Here is a 26,439-nt window from a genome sequence, read left to right on the forward strand (position 1 = left end):
AGTGTCTGGTCATAGTAGGCATTTAATACATGTTTACTTGATTAAATTATCTGATTACATATATGTTTATATGTGTACACATATATATGTGATATATATGTTAATGTGTGTAAACCTGGCCATCTATTGATGAACTTTTTCAACTGCAGCAACTCAGGACTATTTAGTAGAATGGTATGTGGAAAAGGGGTGTTACAAAGGGGGAAATTGGAATTATGGCATCTAATATGACTTTTTGTTCTAATAGTTACTAATCTCCTTGGGTTCTTCCCTTCCCAGAAAAGAGATAAAAATATAATGAAATATGGAATACAAGCACATTTTCAAAATGCATATTTATTTTTCATAAATGAATAGCTTTTGATTCCTTTGAAAATTAATATAACATTAATGAAGGAGACACTATGTAAATTTGTTTTTAAGACTGACCTTTTTTGCTTAGCAAAATATAAACTTTATGTGATTAAAATAGGTGGCCAAATAGTATAAGTATGAAGACTTGTATGTTTGTCTTTTGTAATCAAAGAAAACCACGACACCAGGAGGTGATGCCATGACAAGCACATGAATTGGATTTGAGTGAGGGGGTGATGTGCCTTCATCTGGATCCAGCACAAGATATTACTGTAATGTGAATTACTATTTCAGAGGGAAAAGATTAATTAATAAATCTCTATCCTTACTGATGGGAAAAATACAAAGGAATTCCTCTCCAATAGATAAGGAAAAGAGGTAGGTGTGTGTGTGTGTGTGTGTATGCATGCATGCATAGGAGAGGCCTTTAAAGTTGGATGGAAAAACTTGCAGTTTCTCCCCTCCTTTGGAGTAGTGACAGAGTAGAGGTAGAACAATAAAGAGAGAAAAGAGTTGCCTTTGGAGTATATAGTAAGTGCTTCATAAATATTTGTTGACTATTTCACTAGAATGTAGAGAGAAGGTAGGATTATGTAATGAAGCCAGAAAGCTAGGGGGCCTGATTACAAATGCCATATGCCACATATAGTCACTGAAACTTTACTCCATAGGCAACAGAGGAGATCCTTAAAAATTTTGCAGTCCAAGAAAAACATGATAAAATTCTTCAATAAAGATTATTCTGGATCTAGCACGAAAGACAGATTAACATGGAAAGAAATTAAGAGTAAGAAGAAAGACTAGTAAAAATGGTTTTTTAAAAGCATTCAGGTAGATGGTATTAAAAGACCTGTATTCAGATGGTCTAAATGGGGAAGAAGAGAGGAAAAGGACTGGGGAGATGTGTGGAAACAGAAACAATCAACTCCAGAACTGATTGGATGCAGCAGGTGAGGAAGAACAGCATATAGCAACCCCACAGAGGTGTGTGGGTATTTAGGAAAATCAGTTTCTACAAAACAGGGCATGCATCTTGGTACTAATTTTTATTATAGGAGAGAGGAAGTGGTTGACTACACAGAATGGCAAGGTTCACAGAAGGTAGTACAGCAATTCATAAATTCAAAGGAAGATTTGTATGACCTGAAGATGGATATATAATGGGTGAAAAGAATAGTGTTAGACCTCTAGATTAGAATGATGAAACACTTCCTAATACATCCTATGACTGCACCAAGATAGCATTCTAGAGAAGAGATTCTAGGGAATAGGATAGGAGATAGAATGAAAACAATGCATTTTACAAGAGGGTGTTACAAATGAGTATCACTGAGACAAAAATATATTTGGGAGGGGAAAGGATTAGGCATTCCACTCTTATTTGAGTTTAAAACAAACAAAACTGAGAATAAAGTGCTTGAGATCAGGCAGTGAAATGGGGCAGGAAGAGGAATTTCAGGGAGATTTAAGTTCAGATTTGGATATGAAAACCAAACAGACGCCAAGCTGATCTGAAAGGTATTTATAAACATATATGGATATGTGTTTGGTGAAAAGGATTAAACTGGAACTGTTATTCCATCGGTATAAGGAACTTTCTATTGAGGAAACTACTTAGACCAATGTAGTTTGGTACCTTATCATCAATTTATAGCCTTAGAGAGATGTTTAGGATATGAAAAGGTTAACTGATTTCCCCAGTCACAAAGCCAGTAGGTGTCAGAGGCAGGACTTAAACCCAGTCTTCTTGTCTTCACATGCTGGCCCTTGAATTCTACTCCATATAGCTCTTTCATATATTCCTCTCTTGTATGTAGCTAATGGAAGAAATCTCAAAAATTTAAAGAGGAATAGAGAAACTGGAAAATTATAATAATTGAAAAAAGTTAAAGGGCTTATTTTTTAAAAAGATGAACAAAATCAACAAACCATTAACTAACTTGAACATTAAAAAAAAGAAAGGAAAATCAAATTGTTGAAATAAAAATATTAACTTTAATTCAAAGTAGGTTAAATAAATGAGAATTCAGGATTGATTCCATTTTCTGAGATATGCAAATTAAACATAATTTCAGTAGAATTTTATTTTGCTAGAAAAGGGATAAGCAACTGGATTGTGTATTAAGTCATGTTTTGTTCATTTGCCAATGCCTGAGGAAATCCTATCTGATTTACATACCCTCTAACAGCATCTGTTGGCAGCTGGCAGAATTTCACATTTAGGAATTAGGAAGACATAATCACTTTTAATAAACATGGTCTTGCACTTCCTATTAAAGATGGCAGATGCTGCATTTTTAACCTTGATTCCACCTGTGGAAGTCTTTTTTTTTTTCAAGGAACACAAATTATCAAGAAATAAATCATCCTATAATGAAAAGAGGATATATTTAAAACATGAACTGTCAACTTTAAAATATGAATTACCAATATTACCTAGAATTTGAAATTTGAATCACAAAGAAACTATTTACCTGAAAAAGTCACTGCATGCTGCTAACACACAACGATGGCATGGGATTATTTCATCTTTTACAATTATCTTAAAATCATAAAAGACATTCTTCTCTCTAAAATTCTGCAATACATTTAAAATACGCTGCCCATGTTCTTCAGTGACAAGAGAGTTGCTTTTCTTATCAGGTGGAATTCCATTACACATGGACCATCTAAGAGAATCCTGGGAGCTATCCATGGCAAATGTAAGTAGTTCTTAGAACTAAAAAGGAAAAAAAGTTGATTAATTTCCATGATAAAATACCTCAAGTTAATATTTGTTACTTTTTTCTTTTTTCTTTTGTTACTTACTTTTAGTTGCATGAAAAGTGCTTCAGACTAACAACAGAACTGAGGAGTATATTAATAGTTTAATTGTAAAACTCCAGGATTTTAATTTTTCTAAAATATTAACATACCAGTTAAAAAAATTAACATTTACATTCAAAGCACTAGTTTGCACACATATTGCATTTTAGTATTATTCTAACAATGAAAATTGAACATGCAGAGATAGCAAAGCTTCCTTTTCTGGAAGGTTAAAGATAACTATATATTCATCTTAAAAATAGTTTTGATATGTATGGAATGCACAAAGAAAACTAGGTGGCATAGTAGATAGGGTACCTGCAGTCAGGTTGACTTTCTGAATTCAAGTCTGTCTATGATACTTTCTAGTTGAATAATTAGTAAAGTTAAGTCACTTAACTTTCCTCATCTGTAAACTAGAAATAGTAACAACCAACCTTCCATAATTATTGTAAAGGTAAAATGAGATGCCTGGAAAGCACTTTATAAACTTAAAAGCTCTATTATTATTCTTATTCCATATTATTTCCTTAAACATGTCTTGATATCAACCTCCATTCTCTACTAATTTACTAATCTCCAATGGAAAGGTGGCCCTTCTCTAACATCAACTCCTCCATTGTACCCTTGATCTCATTTCCTCTTGTGGACAGCCCCAATAATCATCCTTGTTCTCTCTGATCTTCAATCTCTATCTATTGCCCAGACTTCAAACTGTTTAGGTCTTTGCATAGTTAAAAATCCTCATTTTATGTGACCATTTCCAAAGTTTATCATCCTAATTATTTCTCTTCTCTTTCACAGCCAAACTCCTAAAAGGAGTTGTCTGGGTTTGTCCCTATTTTCTTTTTTCCCATTCACACCTTATTCCTTTGCCCCTGACTCCTGACTTCATTGCTCAACTGAAATATCTTTCTCTCTCCAAATTCTTTAAGGATAACTTCATACCAAATCTTCATTTGATACAATTGACTTCCTGGATACTCTTTTCTGGGATTGTATATCCTGAACTCTTTTGGTTAGTCATCTACCTGACTGACTTCATCTTACTCATCATTCTATTCAATTTCAAACTGAATATCCTATAATCATCTCAAACTCAAGGTATCTAAAACAGAATTTAAGATATTTTCCTCACAATACATTACTTATACATTTCTCTATTTAAAGTGAGGGCACTACTATTCTTCCAGTAACCTAGGTGTGATTTTTGACTTCTTATTCCTACTCATCCAATATAGAGTAAGTTGTCAAGAACTGTCAATTCTCCCTCTTATATTTGTTCCCTTCTCTCTACTCATTCTATACCACCCTCAGGCCCTCAGCACCTCTTGACTGGACAATTGCAATAGCCTCCTAAATAATCTTCCTGCCTTATCTTTATTCATTATAAATGGTCCTCTGCACAGGGCCTCAAAAATAGTTTTCCAAAGGCATAGATATGACCATGTCATTCTCTTGCTTAAAAAAAAAACCACAAACCATATAGCACTCTTTAATTATCACTAGAATCAAGTAAGGACCACTCTGACATTTAAAGTTCTTTAAGAACTGGTTCCAACCAAACTTTCCAGGATTATTAGACATTATGTCCCTTCATACATTCTGTGGTCCTGCCAAACCAGTCCTCTAGTGGTTCCTTATAGATGATATTTTACCCACCACATTCATATATTTACACAGATTGTATCTACTTACAGGGCATACATTTTTGCATCTCCAAATCTTATAATCTTGAGATTCCTTGCAATTTCAGCTCAAATGGCACTTTCTACATGAAATAGTTTCTGAAAGTTAGTGTCCCTAAACAACCCTCTTTCCTCCAACTTCCAGACTTTGCATGAAAGTAAAAATAGAATCCACTGATCATCTCTTGGGTCCAGAAGGAAGCCACAGGTTAGCACAAGAGGAAAGGTAAGATTTTTGCCAGCAGTACAAAATCTCAGCCTTGCTTGACTCAAGATTGTTGGGGGTTTTTGGGTTGACAGAAACTGGCCAACTGCCATTGTATTTCATTCCTTCCATGTGGTGGGGAACTTGGAAGCTTAGATGCTCTAATTTAGAAGTCCATGCCACCATGTTATTCACTTTATTGGGGTGGGATCGAAAGGTTTTTGAGAGCTGGTGGCTGGGCAAAGAATCCCACAGTTGTGGCTCTTTATCATTGCTGCTGCTGCAGTATTGTAGGCACAGCAAGAGGAGCTGGGGCATGTTTTAGAGGACTGTGTTAATGGACAGTCTACAGAATAAGCAAGCAAAGCAGAATGGTGGAGACAAAATCAAGGAAAGAAGCATGAGACTGGCTGATGAAGGTGGAACATCTCTGTTAAAGAGTAAGACCAAAAGGTTCTGAATCCCAGGGTTTCCCCTCTATTTCCTCTAAGTGATTGCTGAGACATTTACTGACTCAGTGAGTTCTGAATTCAAGACGACTCCAGAGGAGGAAGTGGGGCTGATGCAAGTAGCCTCCCCCCCCCCCCACTCAAGTCCAATTCATGTCTTTGTCATCAGGGCATCACTTCATTGATCAACAGGTCTTCGAGAAGGCAAGACAAACAACAATTATCACATATGATGTGAAGGATCCAGGATACATACAAAATGAGGGCATTCCAATCTTTACAAAGCTTATACTTTCCTTTTTCTTCTTCATTTCCCATAATTACCATTACTGAGGTGTTGTGGGGGTAAAGGAGTCAATGTGACAAAGCAGGCTTTTTCCCCCAGTTTTGCTATTAAGTTTTTTTCTTATAATTCCTACTATGATCCCTGTTGTAACTTGTTATCTCAATGCATAGTCATAACACACATAAACATAAAAAAGAAAATCATCTAAGTCTTGTGAATGAAATGGGAATAGGAAATTTATTAAATATAGGGAAGGAACCCAATGTAGATATGAGAAATTTTCTTCCTTTTACTAATTCTAGAATTCCAGATCAAATACCTAGTTATACATTTATAGTCATATATGTATATATATACATGTATATATATGTCTACTACTTTTTTCTATTTTTCTTCATGTTTTTATTTTTTCTCAATTACATGTAAACATAGTTTTTAATATTAATGTTTTGTAAGATTTTTACATTTTTTTTCTCCCTCCCTCCCCAAGACAGCAAATAAACTGATACAGGGTTAGATATGTACAATCATGTGTTGGGAGCCAGGGTCTCTAAGCTGTTTGACACAGTCACAGCAAGAAGACTCAAGGCAGTCACACTGCCTGATGGAACAACATTTCCTTCTTCAATATATATAGGGATTTCATGCATACCAATATTTATAGATTTATTATTGATTGCAATATTTACTCACCCTAATAGTGGAATGACTATAAAGGAAGGATTTCAGAAAAATTGCTTGAATAAAACAGATTGTAAACTTTGCCCAAATTTAACAGAGCTGCCTCTCCCTAAGGCTTACAAAAGGCTTCAACATTATGAAATCTCTGGAAAACCCAACACTGAGAATTCCAAGGAGATGTCAGAATATATACAGGGAAAACAGATACAAGATGGGTCAGATAAAATTCCAGGGAAATTAATAGTGAGAAAATAGTTAGTACAGGTGACCAACATGTGAACTCTAGCAGCCTTAGTTTCATGGGAAATAATAAAAAAGTCACAGAAACTGTGGCTTCTACCAACAAGGCCTGAAAGAAAAATTGGTTATTGTAAGAGTTAATGGATGGGTGGACAAGCATAAAGAGCCTCACTATAGATTGTTAAGGAAGTGTATTGAAAAACATTACTTACACAGAAAATATAAAAAACTTTCCATTAAAAGAATTGCTTAATTAATAACTTTAAATGAACTAACAATTATACAATGTAGTAATAAATAAGGTAACAGACAGGTTGAGGTCATCATGGTCTGAGTAGGGATAAGAAATCAATTAACTATATGATTATTAATTAAACTTGTAATCACATGATTAAAACGTGTAACCACATGAATTATATAACTGATGATGAAAATTGTACACTTTTGTAACCAAGAAAATGATGTTAGCTTGATTGCTTGAAGCATACATGATTCTGAGACTATAAAAATAAATCCAAGCAGCTGACAGTCAGTCAACCTGCTCCTGCCTTTACCCCTTTGTTGATTCAACTCATTTTGCCGACTCTATCACTCCTTTCAGGTTCCAAGGACCCCGCGGAGGCTGGATCCCCACAATCATGTTAAACATATGTCCATATTAGTCATGTTGTGAAAGAAGAAACAGAACATAGGGAAAAACCATGAGAAATAAAAAAATATACAACAAATTTTGAAAAGTAAAAATGGAATGCTTTCAATACCATTTCAATGCTGTATTCAGGCTCCATACTTAGTTCTCTGGATATGGATTGTATTTTCTATCACAAGACTTTTAGAATTGTCTTTGATCACTGTATTGCCAAGAAGAACTAAATCTATCATAGCTGATTATCATACAATGTTGCTATTAAGGTGTACAATGATCTTTTGCTGACTTTACTCAGCATCAGATAAGTCTTTCCAAATTTTTCTCTAATCTATCTGCTCATGATTTCTTATAGAACAATGAACTCCATCATATTCATAATACCATAATTTGTTCAGCCACTCAACTGATTAGCGTCCCTCAGTTTCCAATTCTTTGTCATGTAAGTTGCCAAGAACTATCAATTCTCCCTCTTATATTTGTTTCCTTCTCTCTACTCATCATATACCACCCTCAGGTCAGTCAGGAGGATCTGAGTTCAAATTTGAACCTCAGACACATAATAATGACCTAGCTGTGTGACCTTGGGCAAGTCACTTCACCACATCACCTTGCAAAAAGAAAACCAACAAAAAGGATGCTTTAATCTATATTCAAACATCCATCATGTCACTACAAAAAGAGCTGTTATGAATACTTTTGTACATATGAGATTTCCCTCTTTTGTGTGATCTCTTTGGGAAATAGACAGATGGCTATGCACAATTTTATTGCCCTTTGGGCATAGTTCCAAATTGTTCTCCAGAATAGTTGGATCAGTTCACAACTCCAACACTATATTAGTATTCCAGGTTTCCCACATCCCCTCTAGCATTGATCATTTTCCTTTTCTGCCATGTTAGTTAATCTGATAGATATGAAGTATACCTCAGTTATTCTAATTTGCATTTCTCTAATCAATAATGATTTTGAGCATTTTTTTCATGACTTATAGAAAGCTTAATTTCTTTATTGAAAACTGCCTGTTCATATCTTTTGATTTTATCAATTGGGGACTTATATTCTTATAAATTTGACTCAATTTTCAATATATTTAAAAATGATTCCTTTAAATATTTAGGTTTACGATTATGAGATCACCAATGATGACTCATAAGTCCTGCAGAGCTCATATCCTGGGAGTAATTAGAAAGGAGGGCCCTCTGGCTGGTAGTCTGATATAGTGCCACCTCATGACATGTACTCTCCTAGCTATTAGTTAATAAATTGATAGCTTTCTTCTCGTGAGACAGTAGGGGAATGTGCCTAGCTTAGCCCACTTCATCCATCATGGCAACTTAGATTAAGTGTTTTTTTTTTCCTTAAAGAATCAACTAGATGGTGAAATAATTTGTATATATATATATATATATATATATATATATATATATATACACACACATATATATATACACATATATAGATATGTAATATGTATATATAGCATATATAGCAATGTGTGTTTACATATTCTTACAATTATGTAAGCATATATGTATATTTAATCTATATTTCTTGTTTTTTTTTTTGTTTGTTTCATTCTCTTTCTGCCTCCAGATGCTAAGAATAGCATGTTAAAACAGAGAAATAAGTTGTGTTGTACAGTTATTTTTTCAGGATCAATTTCTCTTAATGCTTTAAAACTTGAAAACTCAGAAATGCAATTTAAGTGAAGTCTAAATTATCCTGAAATTTATAATTACTTTAGATTCTTCTGTCTTAAGTTTGAATGCTGGTTTCATGGCCATGCAAACATCAAATGGTATTTTTCAGATTGACTTCATTCAATGAAATAGAAAAGTGAGCAGAGTATAATAAACAACAGTCTATGGAAAATAAGGTATATTAAGGTAGTTCATAAAGGCAAGCATTTCTGTAGCTGTTATCAGAAATTCAAATTAGATGAATGGGTATCTTAAAAACTTAAAGGATAAATGCTTACCTCAAATGCATACTTTTTTCTGTTTTTTTTATTTACTTGTTTATTAATTTATTTTCCCCAGTTACAAGTAAAAACAATTTTTTACATTCATTTTTAAAATTTTGAGTTCAAAATTCTCTTCCTTCCTCACACCATAGTCCCTATCATTAAGAAAGCAAGCAATTTTATATCGGCTATAAATGATCCATGCAAAAAATGTTCATAATATTCATGTTGTGAAAGAAAATATAGACCTCCTCCCCCTAAAAAAAAAGAAACCTCAAGAAAAATAATGCAAAAGAAAAAGGATGTGGGGCAGCTAGATGGTGCAATGGATGGAGCACTGGCCCTGCAGTCAGGAGGATCTGAATTCACATCTGACTTCAGACACTTAATAATTACCTAGCTGTGTGACTTTGGGCAAGTCACTTAACCACACTGCCTTGCAAAAAGAAAACCAAAAAAAAAGTTTGTTTTAATCTATATTCAAACATCCATCAGCTCTTTCTCTGAGGATGGATAATATTCTTTATTATAAGTCATTCAGAGCTGTCTTGGGTCACAGAATTGCTGCGAAAGGCTGTCTTTCATAGCTGATCATCCGGCAATAGTGCTGTTACTTTGAACACAGTATGTTTGACTTTGCATCAGCTCATGAAAATTTTTCTAGATTTTTCAGAGAGCATTCTGCTTATCATTTCTTTCTTTTTTTTAAATTTATTTTTTATTCTCATTTTGTACAAAATTTTTTTTACATTAATAAAATATTCTTGTTTACAAGTAAACAAAATACCCCTCCTCCCCCATGAATAGACTTGCTTGGGCGAAAAAATTAAAGGGGAGAGAAAAAAATTAAAATAAAAAAAAATAGTAATAATTGTAGGTATGGCCAGGTGGCGCAATGGACGAAGCACCAGCCCTGGAGCATCTGAGTCCATATCCAGCCTCGTAAACCCAACAATCACCCAGCCGTGTGACATGCAACCCACCTGATCCCCACTGCCCTGCAAAAACTAAAAAAAAGAAAGAAAAAAAGACCCAAAATAAAATAAAATAGTAATAATAGTAGGGGTGGCTGGGTGGCAGGCAGAGCATTGGCCCTTGAGCCAGGAGCACCTGGGTCCAAATCCGGCCCCAGACACCCAAAGATCACCCTGCTATGTGGCCCCAGGCAGGCCACCCAGCCCCACTTGCCCTGCACCCTCCCCCAAATAATAATAACAAAAAATGCCCTTGAGTCTTTGTTCCAACACCAACAACTCTGTCATGGGTGGATCGCATTCTTGATGATAAGTCCATCACAAAAGTTATTTCCACATTTTTCCACTGTTGCCATTGCTGATCGCAACTCCCTCCTTTCTTATTTCTCCACTACCATGTACTCTATTTTCTCTCTCCTTTCACTCTGACTCTGCTGTAGGGTCGCTGAGTGGCGCTGCAGACAGATCCCTGGTCCTGGGGCCAAGAAGCCCTGAGCCCCCATACCACCCCTTAGGCCCAGAATCCACTTGGCCCTGTGGTCCTGGGCAGGCCTTCCAATCCCAGACCCTTGCAAGAAGTAAGAAAGAAAATGTATTATATATGGCCACTCTCCCCCCATGGTCCATCCTCTCCTCCTTTATTCACATCCCCACCCCTTCCCCCTGCTCCCCGCTCCTTACTCCAGATGTCTATACCCCATTGAGTATATATGCTGTTTCATTTCCTAGCCATCTCTGATGAGAGCAAAGGTTCCCTCATTTCCCCCTTGCCTCCCCACTTCCATATCATTGCAATAGCTCATTGTAATAAAAAAAAATCTTATGTGAAATATCTTGGACTATTCCCCCTCTTTCTTTCTCCCATTCCATTTCCCTTTTTTCTATTGACCCCATTTTTACACCATATTTTATCTTCGAATTCAGCTTTCTCCTGTGCTTCAACTATAAAAGCTCTCTCTACCTGCTCTATTAACTGAGAAGGTTCATATGAGTATTATCAGTGTCATTTTTCTATACATGCAGTTCATCCTCATTAAGTCCCTCATATTTCCCCCCTCTCCTCCAATCTCCATGCTTTACCTGAGTCCTGTATCTGAAGATCAAACCTTCTGTTCAGCTCTGGCCATTCCAAAAGGAACATTTGAAATTTCCCTGGTTCATTGAAAGTCCATCTTTTTCCCTGGAGGAGGACATTCAGCCTTGCTGGGTAGTTCATTCTTGGCTGCATTCTAAGCTCTTTTGCCTTCCGGTATATTGCATTCCAAGCCCTATGAGCTTCCAATGTAGCTGCTGCTAAGTCCTGTGTGATCCTGACTGCAGCTCCACGATATTTGAACTGTGTCCTTCTGGCTGCTTGTAATATTTTCTCTTTGACTTGGGAGTTCTGTAACTTGGTTATAATATTCCAAGGGGTTGGTTTTTTGTGATCTCTTTCTCTGGGGGATCGGTGGATTCTCTCCATTTCTATTTTTCCCTCTGCTTCTAGAATATCAGGGCAATTTTCCTGTAGTAATTCTTTGAAAATGATGTCAAGGCTCTTTTTCTGATCATGACTTTCAGGTATTCCAATAATTTTTAAATTATCTTTCCTAAGTCTGATTTCCATATCAGTTGTTTTTTCAATGAGATATTTCACATTTTCTTCTAATTTTTCATTTTTTTTTGTTTTGAAGTATTGATTCCGGATTTCTGTTAAATTCATCAATCTCCCTGAATTCTATTCTTTGTCTGAAGGATTTGTTCTCCTCAGAGAGTTTTCTTATCTCTTTTTCCATCTGGCCAATTTTGCTTTTTAAAGCATTCTTCTCCTCAATAACTTTTTGAACTGTTTTATCCATTTGACCTAAGCTGGTTTTTAGCATGCTATTTTCTTCAGCATTTTTTTGGATTTCCTTGACTAAGCTGCTGACTCCATTTTCATGTTTTTCCTGCATCTCTCTCCTTTCTTTTCCCAGTTTTTCTTCCAACTCCCTCATTTGATTTTCAGTCTTTTTTGAGCTCTGTCATAGCCTGAGCCCAATTTCTGTTTTTCTTGTAGTCTTTAGATGCAGGAGCTTGTGCTTCCTCATCTTCAGACTGAGTATTTTGATCTTTCTTGGGCTCATTTGCAAAATATTTCTCAATAATCTTACTTTTATTTCTTTGCTTGCTCATTTTCCCAGCCTGGGCCTGGTTTGGGGGTGCTTCCTGAGCTTTTGGGACACTCCCACAAGGGTCTCAGTGTGTGAGGCTCTGTCCTCCCACCTGGTCTGTGAATGACCATAAGCGACCCCCTCTGCCTTGGGGCCGAGGTCTGGGGGCCCCTGCTGTTCTATTGGGGGGCCTAGACTTCGATCAGGATCTGAATGTGGTCAGAGCCCCAGAGTCCTGTTCCAGGGGCAGAGGACAGAGCTCTGCAGTCTCTCTTCACTCCCCTCCCTCAGCTCAATGGGCTCATGCCCTGGGGGCTCCTGCTTACCTGCTCCACGTGCTTCTGTTTCCTGGATCAGGGCTGTGGAAAGACCATGCTGCTTGCTGCGTGCCCTGAGGGCTGGGCTCCATGTCCTGGCTCTGGCAGAGGTCCCCCGCTGTTCCCCCACTTTGTGCCCAGTGCTCCCCGGGGTGCAGCTCAGGAGACTCCCCCGCTGCTGTGAGCTGAGACTCCCAGCACCCTGGGGCTGCCTCCGGGAGGCAGAGGTTCTTTGGCTCTGGCAGGCCACCTCTCTGGTAGGCCACTCCTCTGACCCAGGGGAGCAGAGCCTTTCTGCTCTTTTCAAGGTTACCTTGAGTAGGAGAACTGCCTCACTGGGTCCCTTTGTGGGTTCTGTCTCTCGAAAGTTTAGTTAGAGTCCTTAGCTGATGAATTTTATCAGAGAGCTCCTAAGACTCTATCCCTTCTTGTGGCAATCTTGGCTCCGCCCCTGCTTATCATTTCTTAAAGCAGAATAGTATTATATCAAAATCACTTATAACAATTTGTTCATCCATTTTCCAAATGACAGCCATCCCCTTCTAATTACTTGCCACCAGAAAAGAGTTGCTATAAATAGTTTTGTTTACATATTGGTTTTCCTTTTCAGTTTTTCATCGATTTTGGAATACAAACCTAGTTGTGGTATTACTAAGTTAAAAAGGAATGATGCATAGTTTTATGCCCTTTGGGCATAGTTCCAAATTGCTCTATAGATAGGCTCTACACTCCATCAACAGTGCATTAATGTCTCATTTTCCCTACATCTCCTCCAAGAGTTGTCATTTTCCTTTTCTGTCTTATTAACCAAGCTAATAGATATAAGATAGTACTTGAATTTGTTTTACTTTGCATTTCTCCAAGCAATAGTGAATTAGAACATTTTTATATGGTTACAGGTAGTATTGATAATCTCATCTGAAAAACTGTTTATATCTTTTGATTATATATCAATTGGAGAATGGCTATTAATAATTTCATCTGAAAACTTCATATCTTTTGGTCATTTATCAGTTGGGGAATGGCTTTTCTTTTTATAAATTTGACTCAGTTCTCTGTTTGAGAAACAAGGTCTTAATTTTTTTTCAGTTACCAATCTGTTGACTCTCTTTTCATGTTTTTTTAATATCATTCTATTTTCTCTTCTCAACTTTTCCTCAACTTTTCTTACTTGATTTTCAAAATCCTTTGTGAGTTCTTCCAAGGCCTAACACCAAATCATATTTTTCTTGGAGGATTTGGTTGATGGACCTTTGATTTTGTTATCTTCTTTTGAGTGTGTTTTGATCTTCCTTGTCATAATAGCAACTTTCTATAGTCAGTTTTTACTGTTGTTTGCTCGTTTTCCTAGCCTATGACTTGATTTTAACTCTTTGCTAAAGTAGGACTCTGCTTCCAGGATAGAGGGCACACTGTCCTACACTTCTGAGGGTTTTATGAAGCTGTTTTTAGAGATACTTCTGGGGACTTGAAAGTTTTTAGCTCTTCTAAGGTAGTACAATCTAAGGAAAGGTATTTACTCCTTTCTTCTAGCCTGTGATTTGGTTTATGAGGGACCACATTCTTTTCTGCCCTAAAACTGAGGAGGGTCCCTGTTACTTTGTGGCAGCAAGCTCTGGTATGCTATTACTTCTCCTCTCCCTAAGACTGCCTTTATTATCTTGGCTCAGAAGGTTTACTTCAAGTAATATGTAATACAATGAAAGGTATGTTTTAAATGAGGGGAAAAAAAAGACCTCAGCTTAAAACACTGAAAGAAATCTAATCTTGTATAAGATACACCACAAAAAGTATTTAACTTCGGGTTAATGATTTGTATTTAAAAAAATATTTTGATAGCTGTATTTCAATTTAACAGTAATGCTTCAAATAATGCAAATATAAAAATTGTAAATCATCATTAAAATAATGCATTATTACTTTTATGATTATCACTACTGTGAATGATTTTCTACAATGAAAGGTAATCCAGGGGATACTGCAGGAGCATGAAAGTGAGTACTGCTTTTTATAAGCCATCAATTGTATAATGCTACACAGTATTTTAAATATCTCAGACAGTTTTTATTTTTCTATATACAATTCAAAGAAAACTAGCCAGGGACTAGGCATAAATAGGAAATAAGTAAATGAAGCTTTCGGTACCCCCCCTTTCTTTTCTCTGATCGAAGTTGAAAATGACAAATGCTAGAAAAAATGTAGAAAAATATGATAAACTAATGGACTATTGGTGGAGTTGTGATCTGGTCCAAGTATTCTGGAGAATAATTTGGAAAATATCCAAAAAAGTTATAAAATTGTACATACCCTTTGATTCAGCAAATACTTTGGACTGCATCCCAAAGAGATGACAAAAAAGAGGAATGAGACATATGTACTAAAATATTTATAGCAGTTTTTTTTTTGTGATGGCGAAGATTTGGTAATCAAGGCGATATCCATCAATTGGAGTATGGTTGAACAAGTAGCTATATAAGATCATGATAAAATACTGTGGTGCAATAAGAAATGATGAGAAGGATGGCTTCAGAAAAATGTTAAGACTTATATGAACTGATAGAAAAATGAAGTGAATAGAACCAGGAAAACATTGTATACAGTATCAGCAATATTGTAGCAATGATCTATTATGAAAGTCTTAACTTCCCTCCTCATTATCCAAGGCAACTCTATTTTTTTTTTATTTTTTATTTTTAGGTTTTTTGTAACGCAATGGGGTTAAGTGGCTTGCCCAAGGCCACACAGCTAGGTAATTATTAAATGTCTGAGGCTGGATTTGAACTCAGGTAACTCCTGACTCCAGGGCCGGTGCTCTATCCACTATGCCACCTAGCTGCCCCCAAGGCAACTCTAAAAGGACTCATGATGAAAAATGCTATCCACCTCAAGAGAAAGAAATGATGAACTCTAAATGCAAATTGAAGCATCCTTTTTTAAACTTTTTTTTTTACCTTTTTTTTTTATTGTGACTGATGTTTGGCTATGATTTGTAGATTTCTCATAAATAATCAATATCAATATCATATTTCTTGTCTTTCATGGTAGGGGAGGGGTGAGAGGGAGAAAATTTAGAACTCAAAATTTTAAGTATTGAAGGTAAGGAATAAAATAAAATTAGGAAAAAAGAATATAAAATATTTGAGGGCAGGAAGTTTCTCAATGTATTAGTATTCCGAGTGATTATCAGAAAACTTGAAATCTAGTAAATATTTGATAATATTTTTCAATCCTTTTTAAAATTCTTTTTGATTTTGTTTGGTCTCTGCATTCATCATTAAATGCAAACTCCCTCTTCTAAAGCAGATCAGTTACTTCTCTGTTAAATTTAAATCTGGGAGAGATGTAAGTTAGTGCCAAGTTAGCTTCCCATAACCTAAGCAAATATTCCAGTGTTCTTTTGCTCTTTCTCTCCACAATCTGATCAAAGACTCATATAATATCAATTATTCACATTTTCTTATGAATTTTAGAGCTGAGAATGGCTAAGCTGAGAAGTTTCTGAAAGCTTCTATAAGAACTGGAATAATGTATATAGTTAAAATACTATAATATACCACTATAATGGGATGCTTTTCATCTATTTTTAGTTGTAACTGCATATTTAAGGTTTATATGAATGAAATTAGATTTTGTTGACTGGTCTATGAACTACCATTTATAATTTTTTTGGAATATATCTTATTCATAATTAGGGACTATGTATGTATTACTTAAATTTAATTTTATTTATGAATCCAAGAATTTCAGAGGTGGAGGAGATTCCAGAGATTTTTTTTTTTGACTTATCCTCATGTAAAAATCATAAAACATTAGTGGATACTGAAAAAAAAAATCTTCTGAACAAAGGAGTAGAGAAAGTTGGATGATAAGGTGATTTAAAGAGTGAAATTGTAGAAAACAGGGAAATCACAAAGTATGGTCTCAATTAATTCAGTGAAGCAGGGTCTTCTACAGAAAGAGATGGACAAAGTGGGAGAAGTGACCTGATGAAAGAAGAGAATGTAAGTAATAGCTGGTGTGAAGAACATAGTAGAGGTGAATAGAGAAGAGTTTAAGATTGGTGTGCAGTAGTGAGGACCCAGATGAAATTACACAATATAAATGTGTAGTGGATCTAGTCAGTAGGGTCTATGATTTTCTCCTGTGGTATTCATCAACATATAAGTAGAAGGGGGACAAGGCAGATGGTAAAAACATGGGAAAGGAATGAGTGGTGATAGCACAAGGGGCAAAGAACTAAATCATGGAGAATCATATAAGGTTGAATTGATTAACTAGTTTAACTGAATGGGTTAAAAATTTGAAGGGTGGAAAACAGGTAGGGGTAGCACATCAGGAATTTGGTGAGTCAGATTTAGGAGGGATGAGGTAAAGAGATGAAGGATAGTATGTTATGCTCAGGTGAAGAACTGTATTTGGGAGATGTAACACTTGTGAATGGGGAGGGCATTTCTGTAAGTTGCTGAAAAAGTTGATAAACTGTGGACATTTGAGGGTACACCAACATATAAAACAAAGTCTCCAAGTTTGAGGGTGGCAATAGAGGTAAAAACAAAGATTGAGATCTGGAAACTAAACAGAATTTGGAGTCAGAAGAATGAGATTTGAATCCCAGCTTTGGTCCTTATTACTTGTGACTCTAGATGAAGTCCAACTCCCCAAGGCTTTAATTTCCTCATTTGTAAAAGGGGTTAAACTAAATTGTCTTTAAGGTCAATTGCCAATCTAAATCTTATGATTCTACAATTTTCAGAATTGGGCTTGAATCAAGTCCTTTTTTTCATTATATAGAACAGTATCTTTCATCAATCAGACTATGATCTAGGGCATTTGGGGCTTTAATTTCATCTGTAAAATGAGAAGCTTTAATTATATAATTACTATTGTGCCTTTCAACTACCAATCACTAATGTTTGTTAAATTCTGGAAATACAAATATAAAAATGAATAGAAACAGTCTCCTTATCTGTAAGTTTCCTTATCTGTAAAATTGAGGGCTGAGACTTAAGGGCTTCTAGATATCCTTCCACTTACAAATGTATGATTCATTCTATTAGAGGAGAGGATGTGACAATTTCATAGATAGCTTAATAAGGATATATATAGTAAATATTCTTAACAACTAGAGGAATCAGGAAAGAAGGTGGCATGTGAGTTATGACTTGAAAAGAACTAGGAATCATAAACAGAAGCTTGGAAGTTAGAGATGGAAAAAACAAATAGGTCAGTTTTTCTAGAACCTAGAGCTTGTGAAGGAAAATAATGTTTAATCAATCAAAACAGATAGACTGGGGACATATAAAGAAGGGTTTTTTAAATGCCAATCAGAGGAGTTTTAATTTTATCCTAAAAATTGTGGAGAGTCACTGAAACTTCATGAGTAGGGATTGACTAGAGGAGAGGGGAGACTGGTTATAGGGAGATGAAGAGTTTAGGGGAAAAGTGATAGGGGGCCTGGAATGGGGTGATCTAGTACAGATAAAGAAAAGGAAATGGATATGAAAGGTGATAAGCAGGCATAATCTTTAAAACTTGCCCATTGATAGGATAAGAAAAAAAGAAAATTATTAGTGCAAGAAGTTGATCCCTGAGAAAACATGTAGAAAAAGAAGACATGAAGGCTAAGGACAAATCCCTGGGGTTTACCATAGTATGATAGGGATAATGTAGTTGAAAAGAATCAATGAAGAAATTGTCTGACAGGTAAGCAAGAGAATTATGATAGTGTCATGAAGACCCAGACAGGAGAGTGTGTCTAGAAAGAGGTGTCAAGTGTTGAATTCCAGAGAGGTCTAGAAGATTTTTTTTTTAAATGAGAGGACTGATAAAAAGCAATTGAATTTAGCAATAAGAAGAACACTGGTGACCTTTAAGAAAACAATTTTAGTCAGGGAGTGGGCAAACAAGCAAGCCAGATTTCAAAAGCTTGATAAGTGAGTAGGAGGTGAGAAAGTACAGGCAAACAGCTTCCCTCCTCTCCCCCCCCCCATCCCCCAGGAATTTATTTGTGAAAGGGAGGAGATAGGACCATAGTTTGAGGGGTAGATGGGATAAAGTGAGGATTTCTTAAGGGATGGGGGAAAAATGAATATGTTTATAAAGGAAGAGGGAAAGAGCCAGTTGATAAGAAATTGGAAATTAGGAGGAAAATGATAATGCAAGAGTTAAGTCCTTGGAGGAGATGGGAACAAGGACACAAGGAGAGGGGTTTGCACTGTCTAGGCGAAGGGCAACTTCATCCTCTCAGATTAGAGAAATGACAAGATTAGGGATGATGCTGAAGTGATTCAAGTATAAAACTGGAAAGAAAAGACCCCCCCCCCAAACGATACCCTAATTTTTTTCAGGGAAGTAAAAAAGCAAGGCCTTTGTTGAGAAGGACTGAATTGGTATCGTGGGTAGTTTTGAGGAGAGTCAAAATGAATATTTGGAACAGCTGTTTGGTGGAGTATAATAGAGAGCTGATTAGAAAGCATTAAAGAAATGGTATGTAGCTGTGAGGTCCAGTAAAGATTACATAATATAAATGTGTAGTGCATCTAGTCAGCAGGGTGATACGACTTTTTCCAGTGGCATTAATCAGCATATGAATAGGAAGAGAAAAGGCAGATGATGAGAGCAAATCAGTTAGGATGTAGAAAGAATAAGGGTACAAGGAATTCAAGTTTACCAGTGGTGAGGCAGAATGATCAAGGCAACTTATACCTTTGGAACTATAGGGTTCTGATTTCTTTTCCTTTCCTAGGTGCTCTTCTGATGCTTTTTTTTTAAGGTTTTTGCAAGGCAACCGAGGTTAAGTGGCTTGCCCAAGGCCACACAGCTAGGTAATAAAGTGTAATTATTAAGTGTCTGAGACTGGATTTGAACCCAGGTACTCCTGACTCTTAGGCCAGTGCTTTATCCACTATGCCACCTAGCTGCCCCTCCTGATGCTCTTTCAAAGGTGTAGTGTCTTGATTGGATCAGTCACTCAGTTGGGACTCCCTGATCCTGCACTTCTTGGAAGTTCAATTATTAAATGAGAGCATTAACTGAATTCTTGCCTGGCTCACGTCTTGGCTAGGGCAAATTCTTTGGTTCATTTGACTTTCTCTCCAGGAAGATGTCAATGAGGGATGAGGAAAGAAGTGAAAATTCCTTCCTCAAGCTGAGGATGATGTTTGTCCTTCATTCTTGAAGAGGACTATGACATCAGGGAGGTGATGCACATGAATTGGATCTGAGTGAGGGGATGCTGTGCTAAGTAGATATAAATCAGGATTACTAGAGGTGGGTCTGGATATGAGACAATTAAGGTTAAGTGACTTGCCTAAAGTCACACAGCCAGTTAAGTGTCAAGTGTCTTGAGGCTCCTATCAACTCCTATCCTTTTGACTCCAAGGGCAAGTGTTCCTCTTCTCAAATAGAGAACCATTTTTCACATGGAGGGGGTAGGTGACTGAACCTGAATTTGAACTCTGGTCCTCCTGACCCCAGGACTAGTGCTTTATCCACTGTACCACCTGGTTGCCTTCACATTTAAGTGAAAAGCAAGATATGGACTGTCTTGACACATTAATATATTATCAAATTAACCTAATAATAAGTTGATATTAATATAGTAAGGTAATTAACATAGTCTTAGCTCTTACTGTGGCTTACTTGTTTGTGATTACTGGAAGTCTCCTATTACTTGAGGATTATATCACATATCTCTATCGCCCTCCATTTACTCCAAATGCTTTGTACATAACAAAAGTTTTATTTTATATATATACATATATGTCATGAAGCAGTGAGAGGTTATAGAGGAAAGGAGTTTTAGTTCTAATCTACCATTAACTAATTTCCTGAATGATTGAGTGAAGGGGTGTTGTGTGAGATCATCTTCGGATATTCTTTTCTTGTTTTAAGGTTTTTGCAAGGCAATGGGGTGAAGTGGCTTGCCCAAGGTCACACAGCTAGGTAATTAAAGTGTCTGAGGCCGGATTTAAACTCAGGTCCTCCTGACTCCAGGACAGGTGCTCTATCTACTGCCCCACCCAGCTGCCCAGGATATTCTTTAAATAATAAAAATCTGCACGCTTCTACATCATAGGAGTAATCCATTTCAGAACCCTTAAATTTAGCCCCCCCCAAAAATCTGCTTTCAAGAGAATTTTAGGAAGATGACAACAATTTCATATAAAAAAGGGATGATTAAGTAGAAAAACAAAAAATTAGACAGGAGAAAAAAAAAGAATACTTAGAAGAAAATGGATGAACTTGCCAGGACCACTGTAGCTGCCGCAGTTAAAACAATGCTCATTGACAAAAGAAATGACAAGCAGTTCTTAGAAAAGAGTTTCTTTGCTGGAAGAGTCATTTATCTCCCACAGAGCGGTGCCGTAAGCCTGGGAGGCGCCGCTCGCGCCGCGGCTGGCACCGCAGGGTGGCTGGCTGGGCGGCGCGCCCAGTTCCCTGGGCCAGGGCCGGGGGCAGCACCGGCGGCAGGGCCGCTCACGCGCGGACGTGGCCCTCTCGCGGAGCAGCGCACTCCGAGGGCCGGCCCAAGGCCGCCCCGGCATCTCCCCAGTCTCTCGCCCCCGGCCCGGAGGCTCCCTTCCCCAGACCCCGGGCCAAGGCCGGCCTCGCCCTCCCCCGAGGCCTCCTCGGCCCCCGCTCAGGCACCCACCTGCCTCCGTAGTCTCGGTCTCCGATTCGGCCCGCCCCAACTCCCAGCGGCTCCGCCGCTATTGGCTCGGCCGGCCGTCAAGCTCGCTCGTCTTGCCTCAGGAGTGGTGCAACTTCCCCGAGAGGCGGCTTGGTCCCTCCTCCATAATTTCGCCGCGGCCCCTGGGAAGCCGCCGCAGAGCCGCGACCCTTCCCTTCCGGCTCCACCCCCCGCTCCCCGCCGCTTGCCCCCGGCGCTGCGGAGCGAGGGGGCGGAGCTGACCTCACGCCCCCCGCGGGCCGCGCTCCTCCGGGGCGGGGCCTGACAACGCCGTCTTCCCCGGAGCGGGGCGCGCATGCGCCCGTGGGCGTGGCCCGACGGGCGCGGATGGTGGCCTGCGTGAGGGCGGCCTTGGGGCTCTCCTCCATGGAAGGCGTGCGCTGGGCTTTTCCCTGCGCCGCCTGGCGCCCCAGCCGGGCCGAGTGGCTCTCGGCGGCGCGCTGCGTGCAGCCCGAGGAGAAGGATCGCATAGGCCAGTTCGTCTTTGCCCGGGACGCCAAGGCAGCCATGGTAGCGACGAGTCTTTGCTCTCTAGATACGAGCCCCTCCCCCCTCCGCCGGCCGCCCGGAGCGCGGGGCCTGGCCCGAGGACGCCGCTGACGGCTGGGAGGCCGCACGTCACCCCCCCCCCCCCCGAAAGCCGTTGCCTAAACACCTGTGCAGCCTTCGGATGTTGTGCTGGAAGAGCCCATCTCGCAGGAAGCCGAAGCCGGGGCGCTTGCCTAGCTTTAACGCGGAGTTCCTTCCCTTAGACCCACTGGGTTGACGGACGGCTCCCAGCTCTAGCCTCTTATTGATGCGGAGAAGTCCCCGGATGTTTCTACATCCCTTGGCCTGCACGGTGACCCCTGCCCCGGAAGGGTAGCGGGCGGCGGCTATCGCCGCCCCTCAGTTCTCATTTTTTGTCTTGTGTTGAGGCAAAACAACAATAATAATAATAATAATAGCAAACTATTATAATATAGCAAAATATTTTGATATAATATAACAAAATATAATAGCAAACGATAACGACAATGATAATAACTATAATAGCGAACGAATAATGATGATGATAATGATGATGATAATAATAATAAATTTTCACCCAGTGGCGGGGTCTTCAGGACTAAGCCAATGACACTTAGCTGGAAGGACGTTCCTTGGAGAGCTGGTTCTGTTGGGTAATCTAAAGCTTTCCAGCTTGGTAGAACTGGCCGAGGGTCAGTTCCAGGAGACCCACGTGTATGCAGCATTGCCGCAACCAGCTGGGGGGACCCAGACGCAGGAAGTGATCTCTGCCCTTTAGAGCTTACATTGTGGGGGGAGGAGAGGAAGATACATAGAAAGCACAAAAGGAAATGGAAGATAATTTAAGGATAATATGCTCTGGAAAATGCCATACATCCAGAGGACTATGGAGATTGGATACAGACCAAAACATGCTGTATTCACTTGTTAAAATTTGTCTTCTGTTCTTTTTTTTCTCATGGTTTTTCCTCTTTTGTGCAAAAACTGATATAGAAACACATGTAACATGACTGTACATGTATAACCCATGTCAGATCACTATCTTGGGGATGGGGAAGGTGGGAGAAAAATGTGGAACTCAATCTTATTAAAAAAGAATGTTAAAAATTAGCTTTACATGTAATTGGGAAAAAAAAATTTTTTTTAAATGGAAACCCTTCTACCTTGCATAGCAACTACTACGACCAGAACTGGAAGACATTCCTTACTAGGAGCTTAGTTATATCTTTTTGTGCTTCTGGAAGCAAGGATACTTAGAACACTCCTGTAGTATCCTTTCAAGACCCACCCAGCACATGCTAGAATTATTTGTAGGGTCAAAGGAAGGGCCTCTGGAAAAGAAGGAATGACCCAGGAACATAGATTATCTTTCTTATAGATTTTTTTTTTTGAGTAAGGCAATGAGGTTAAACTCAAGGTCACACTAAGTATCAAGTGTCTGAGGCTAAATTTGAACTCAGGTCCTCCTGACTGTCCACTCTTTCTTTTAGTTTTTCCAAGTTAAAATAGAGACCTAACCCAAAAGCCTGGATTAGTATTCAAAACAAGCAGTGAAATTTTTCCTTTGCTATATAATGGGCCAGTTTGAGTATGGGAGTTGTGGAGACTTGAAATAGTTAGGATGGGGCCGGGTTGTAAAGAACCATTCATTTTTGATCTTGGAGGGAACAGTTGTACTAGGATTTATTGAGTAGAGGGGATAGTTGAGGTCACACCTGCGTTTCACTAGATTAATTTGGTGGCTCTCTGGAGGGTTGAATGGAATCAATCAATCAACATTAAGATTCTGTTGGGCTCCAGGCTCTGAGCAAGAGGCAAAAGACAGTTCCTGTCCTCCAGGAATTTATCCAATTTGGAGGCTATTGAAATAGATCCAGTAAGTTGTGATGAGATCTTGATCTAGGATGGTTACTGAGGGAAAAGAGAACACATGGGAGAGATGTTGTAGAAGTTTTAAAAAAGACAAAATTTGGCAAGTGGTTGAATATGTGTGAGAAAGGAATTATGGACAATGCCTTGTAAGTGGTGTTGAACTTTTGAAGGATAGTACTTTTCAAATTTTCCAATGTGTGCTGTATTTGGAGTCAGGGCACTTGGTTTGAATCTTAATACCTGTGTGACCTGGACCTTACTGAGTTCCTCAATCTATAAAATGAACATGTTGAATCAAATGACATCTCTGTTTTTAAAATCCATAATCCTCTGTAAAGTACATAACATTGAATAATTTTTAATCCTATTCTGTTCAAATTTCTATTAGCTTTTATAAGAAGATCAATATTCTGTCATTGTATTGATCATTAATGTGCTCAACACTTATTGCTAGTCAAAGTGACTTGTCCAACTTAGGTTTTAGTTCTAGTTGGATGACTGAAATCCTTTGATTAAAATCTGAAAACTTTATTTTGAAGTATCTTCATGTATCATTTTAAGTGCTCATTGCTTAAAAAAAGGTTCAATTAGAACCTTTTATTGGGCAGCTATAATAAGATTACCACATTTTGCTTTTGTAAATGAATAATTTTTCATTGTTTAATGACATTTTTGACCTAGCTCTTGGCAGGAACTATGTTGTAATAAAATTAATGTGTAAAAGCCCCAGAAGTTTTTCAACATAAAAAAGATCTATGTAGAAAACTTGCTTTAGTATTGAAAATGATCAATGAAAATTAGTATAGAACTGTGCAGTGTATCATGAAGAAAATAAAATCAGAATGCTCTGTAGGTTCAGTATAACCAAGTTAATATTGATGTAGCAATTGATATATTTTCCTGACTGGCATATTTCAGGTTTTTTTAAGGTTTTTTTTCTTTCCTATAGGTTTAACAGTCTAAAATGTGATTTTAATGTCATATTTTGCCTCAACAAATGAAGGGATACAATATTTCTAGTGGTATCACTTACATTTCATTTGAATATTTTAAAATATCAAATAAAATATTTAATACAAAGCAAAAAAAGGTATTTTAATACAATAATATATCTTCAAAATAGTTTTCCTTTGTTACTTAATTTTTTTTTTATTTAAGGCAGTGGGGTTAAGTGACTTGCCCAAGGTCACACAGCTAGGCAATCATACTGAGGTCAGATTTGAACTCCGGTCCTCCTAACTCCAGGGCCAGTGCTCTATCCACTGTGCCACCTAGCTGCCCCCTTCCTTTGCTACTTTTAATTATCTTGTTATTTACCAATATTTCAGATATGTGAATAAACATTTTTGGTCTTTTAAAAACAAATAACCATAATGAAAACAAAAGGCATTTCATTTATTAAAAACAAATAATAGCAAATAGGAGGAACATTATGGAAGTTATCTCAAAATTATTTTGCTTAGTGTTTTCTAGCTTTCAGTCTTTAGTTTGTCAGCAATATGAAATGTTTATTAATAATAGTATTTATTTGGTATGTTAAAGTTGACAAAATGCTATGCAAATATTATCTCATTTTATCATCATAACAATCTTGTGAAATAGGTGTTATTAGTAACCTTATCTTACAGATAAGGAAACTGAGGCATCCAGAGTCTAGGTGATTTTTTTCCCCAGAATCATATAGCTATTAAATGTCTAAAGATGAATTTGAACTCAGTTCTTCCTGACAGACCCAGTGCCCTGTCCACTGTGCCACCTATCCTAGGGAATAACATTTTAATAATAAAATATATATTTGACATGGGGGCATTTGGTATAATTGTTCAGTAGGCATTATTATATTTTTTTACAATATCATTATGTTCACAGGTAGGTCGACTGTTGATGAGAAAATTAATTGCTGAAAAATTAAACATTCCTTGGAATAAAATAGTCTTGCAGAGAACTTCAAAAGGGAAACCAATCCTTGTCAATGACTCATTCAGTACTTATCCAGATTTCAACTTTAATATCTCACACCAAGGAGACTATGCAGTTCTTGCTGCTGAGCCAAAGGTACAAGTTGGAATTGATATCATGAAGACAACTTTGCCAGGTAATTTTCCATTTTTGTAGTCTAATTTGCTTATCTTTAATTAATCTTCATTAATTGATTAATTAATTAATCTTAATCTTTAATCTTAATGTCTTGGAACAAGAAGTTCAGCATACTTATTTTATTTTTTTTTAAAGAAAGATTTTATTTATTTTGAGTTTTACAATTTTTTCCCCATTCTTGCTTCCCTGCCCCCACCCCCACAGAAGGCATTCTGTTAGTGTTTACATTGGTTCCATGTTTTACATTGATCTCAGTTGAATGTGGTGACAGAAATCATATCCTTAAGGAAGAAAAATAAAGTATTGGTATACTTATTTTAAATCTGTAAAAATGTTCCTTTGCTTCCCAGTATATGTCAAAATTTTGATAGAATGGTAAAAAATTCTTGAAAAACAGTTTCTCAAAAAGTGATTAATGTTCTTCTCGGAGGAAAATTATATATACATATATATATATATATATATATATATATTGGAATTTATACATCTTTCCTCCTTAGTTAATTATTAAATGAATATTGACAG

The 26,439-nt window shown here is 37.5% G+C and overlaps 2 protein-coding genes across 5 annotated transcripts in view; one reads left to right on the forward strand and one right to left on the reverse strand.

Moving 5' to 3' along the window:
- KBTBD3 (kelch repeat and BTB domain containing 3) overlaps positions 1 to 22,278 on the reverse strand; it is a 31,181-nt gene extending 8,903 nt beyond the window's left edge. Inside the window, exons 1-2 of one of the 3 annotated variants that reach the window (XM_074216591.1) lie at positions 22,091 to 22,278; positions 2,829 to 3,073 (exon numbers count right to left, since the gene is read on the reverse strand). In XM_074216591.1, the coding sequence (XP_074072692.1) occupies positions 2,829 to 3,049 (221 nt within the window). In that variant the 5' untranslated portion in view covers positions 3,050 to 3,073; positions 22,091 to 22,278. Of the gene's footprint in view, positions 1 to 2,533; positions 2,723 to 2,828; positions 3,074 to 21,396; positions 21,637 to 22,090 lie in introns of those variants that run through there. The other 2 variants (XM_074216592.1, XM_074216593.1) reach the window with 2 other exon arrangements.
- Positions 21,740 to 26,439, forward strand: part of AASDHPPT (aminoadipate-semialdehyde dehydrogenase-phosphopantetheinyl transferase) — a 51,617-nt gene continuing 46,917 nt past the window's right edge. Inside the window, exons 1-2 of one of the 2 annotated variants that reach the window (XM_074216594.1) lie at positions 21,740 to 21,945; positions 25,687 to 25,912. In XM_074216594.1, coding sequence (XP_074072695.1) covers positions 21,763 to 21,945; positions 25,687 to 25,912 — 409 coding nt within the window. In that variant the 5' untranslated portion in view covers positions 21,740 to 21,762. Of the gene's footprint in view, positions 21,946 to 22,054; positions 22,277 to 25,686; positions 25,913 to 26,439 lie in introns of those variants that run through there. The other variant, XM_074216595.1, reaches the window with a different exon arrangement.

Source organism: Macrotis lagotis, chromosome 1 (genome assembly GCF_037893015.1).
Source record: "Macrotis lagotis isolate mMagLag1 chromosome 1, bilby.v1.9.chrom.fasta, whole genome shotgun sequence".
Taxonomy (NCBI): domain Eukaryota; kingdom Metazoa; phylum Chordata; class Mammalia; order Peramelemorphia; family Peramelidae; genus Macrotis; species Macrotis lagotis.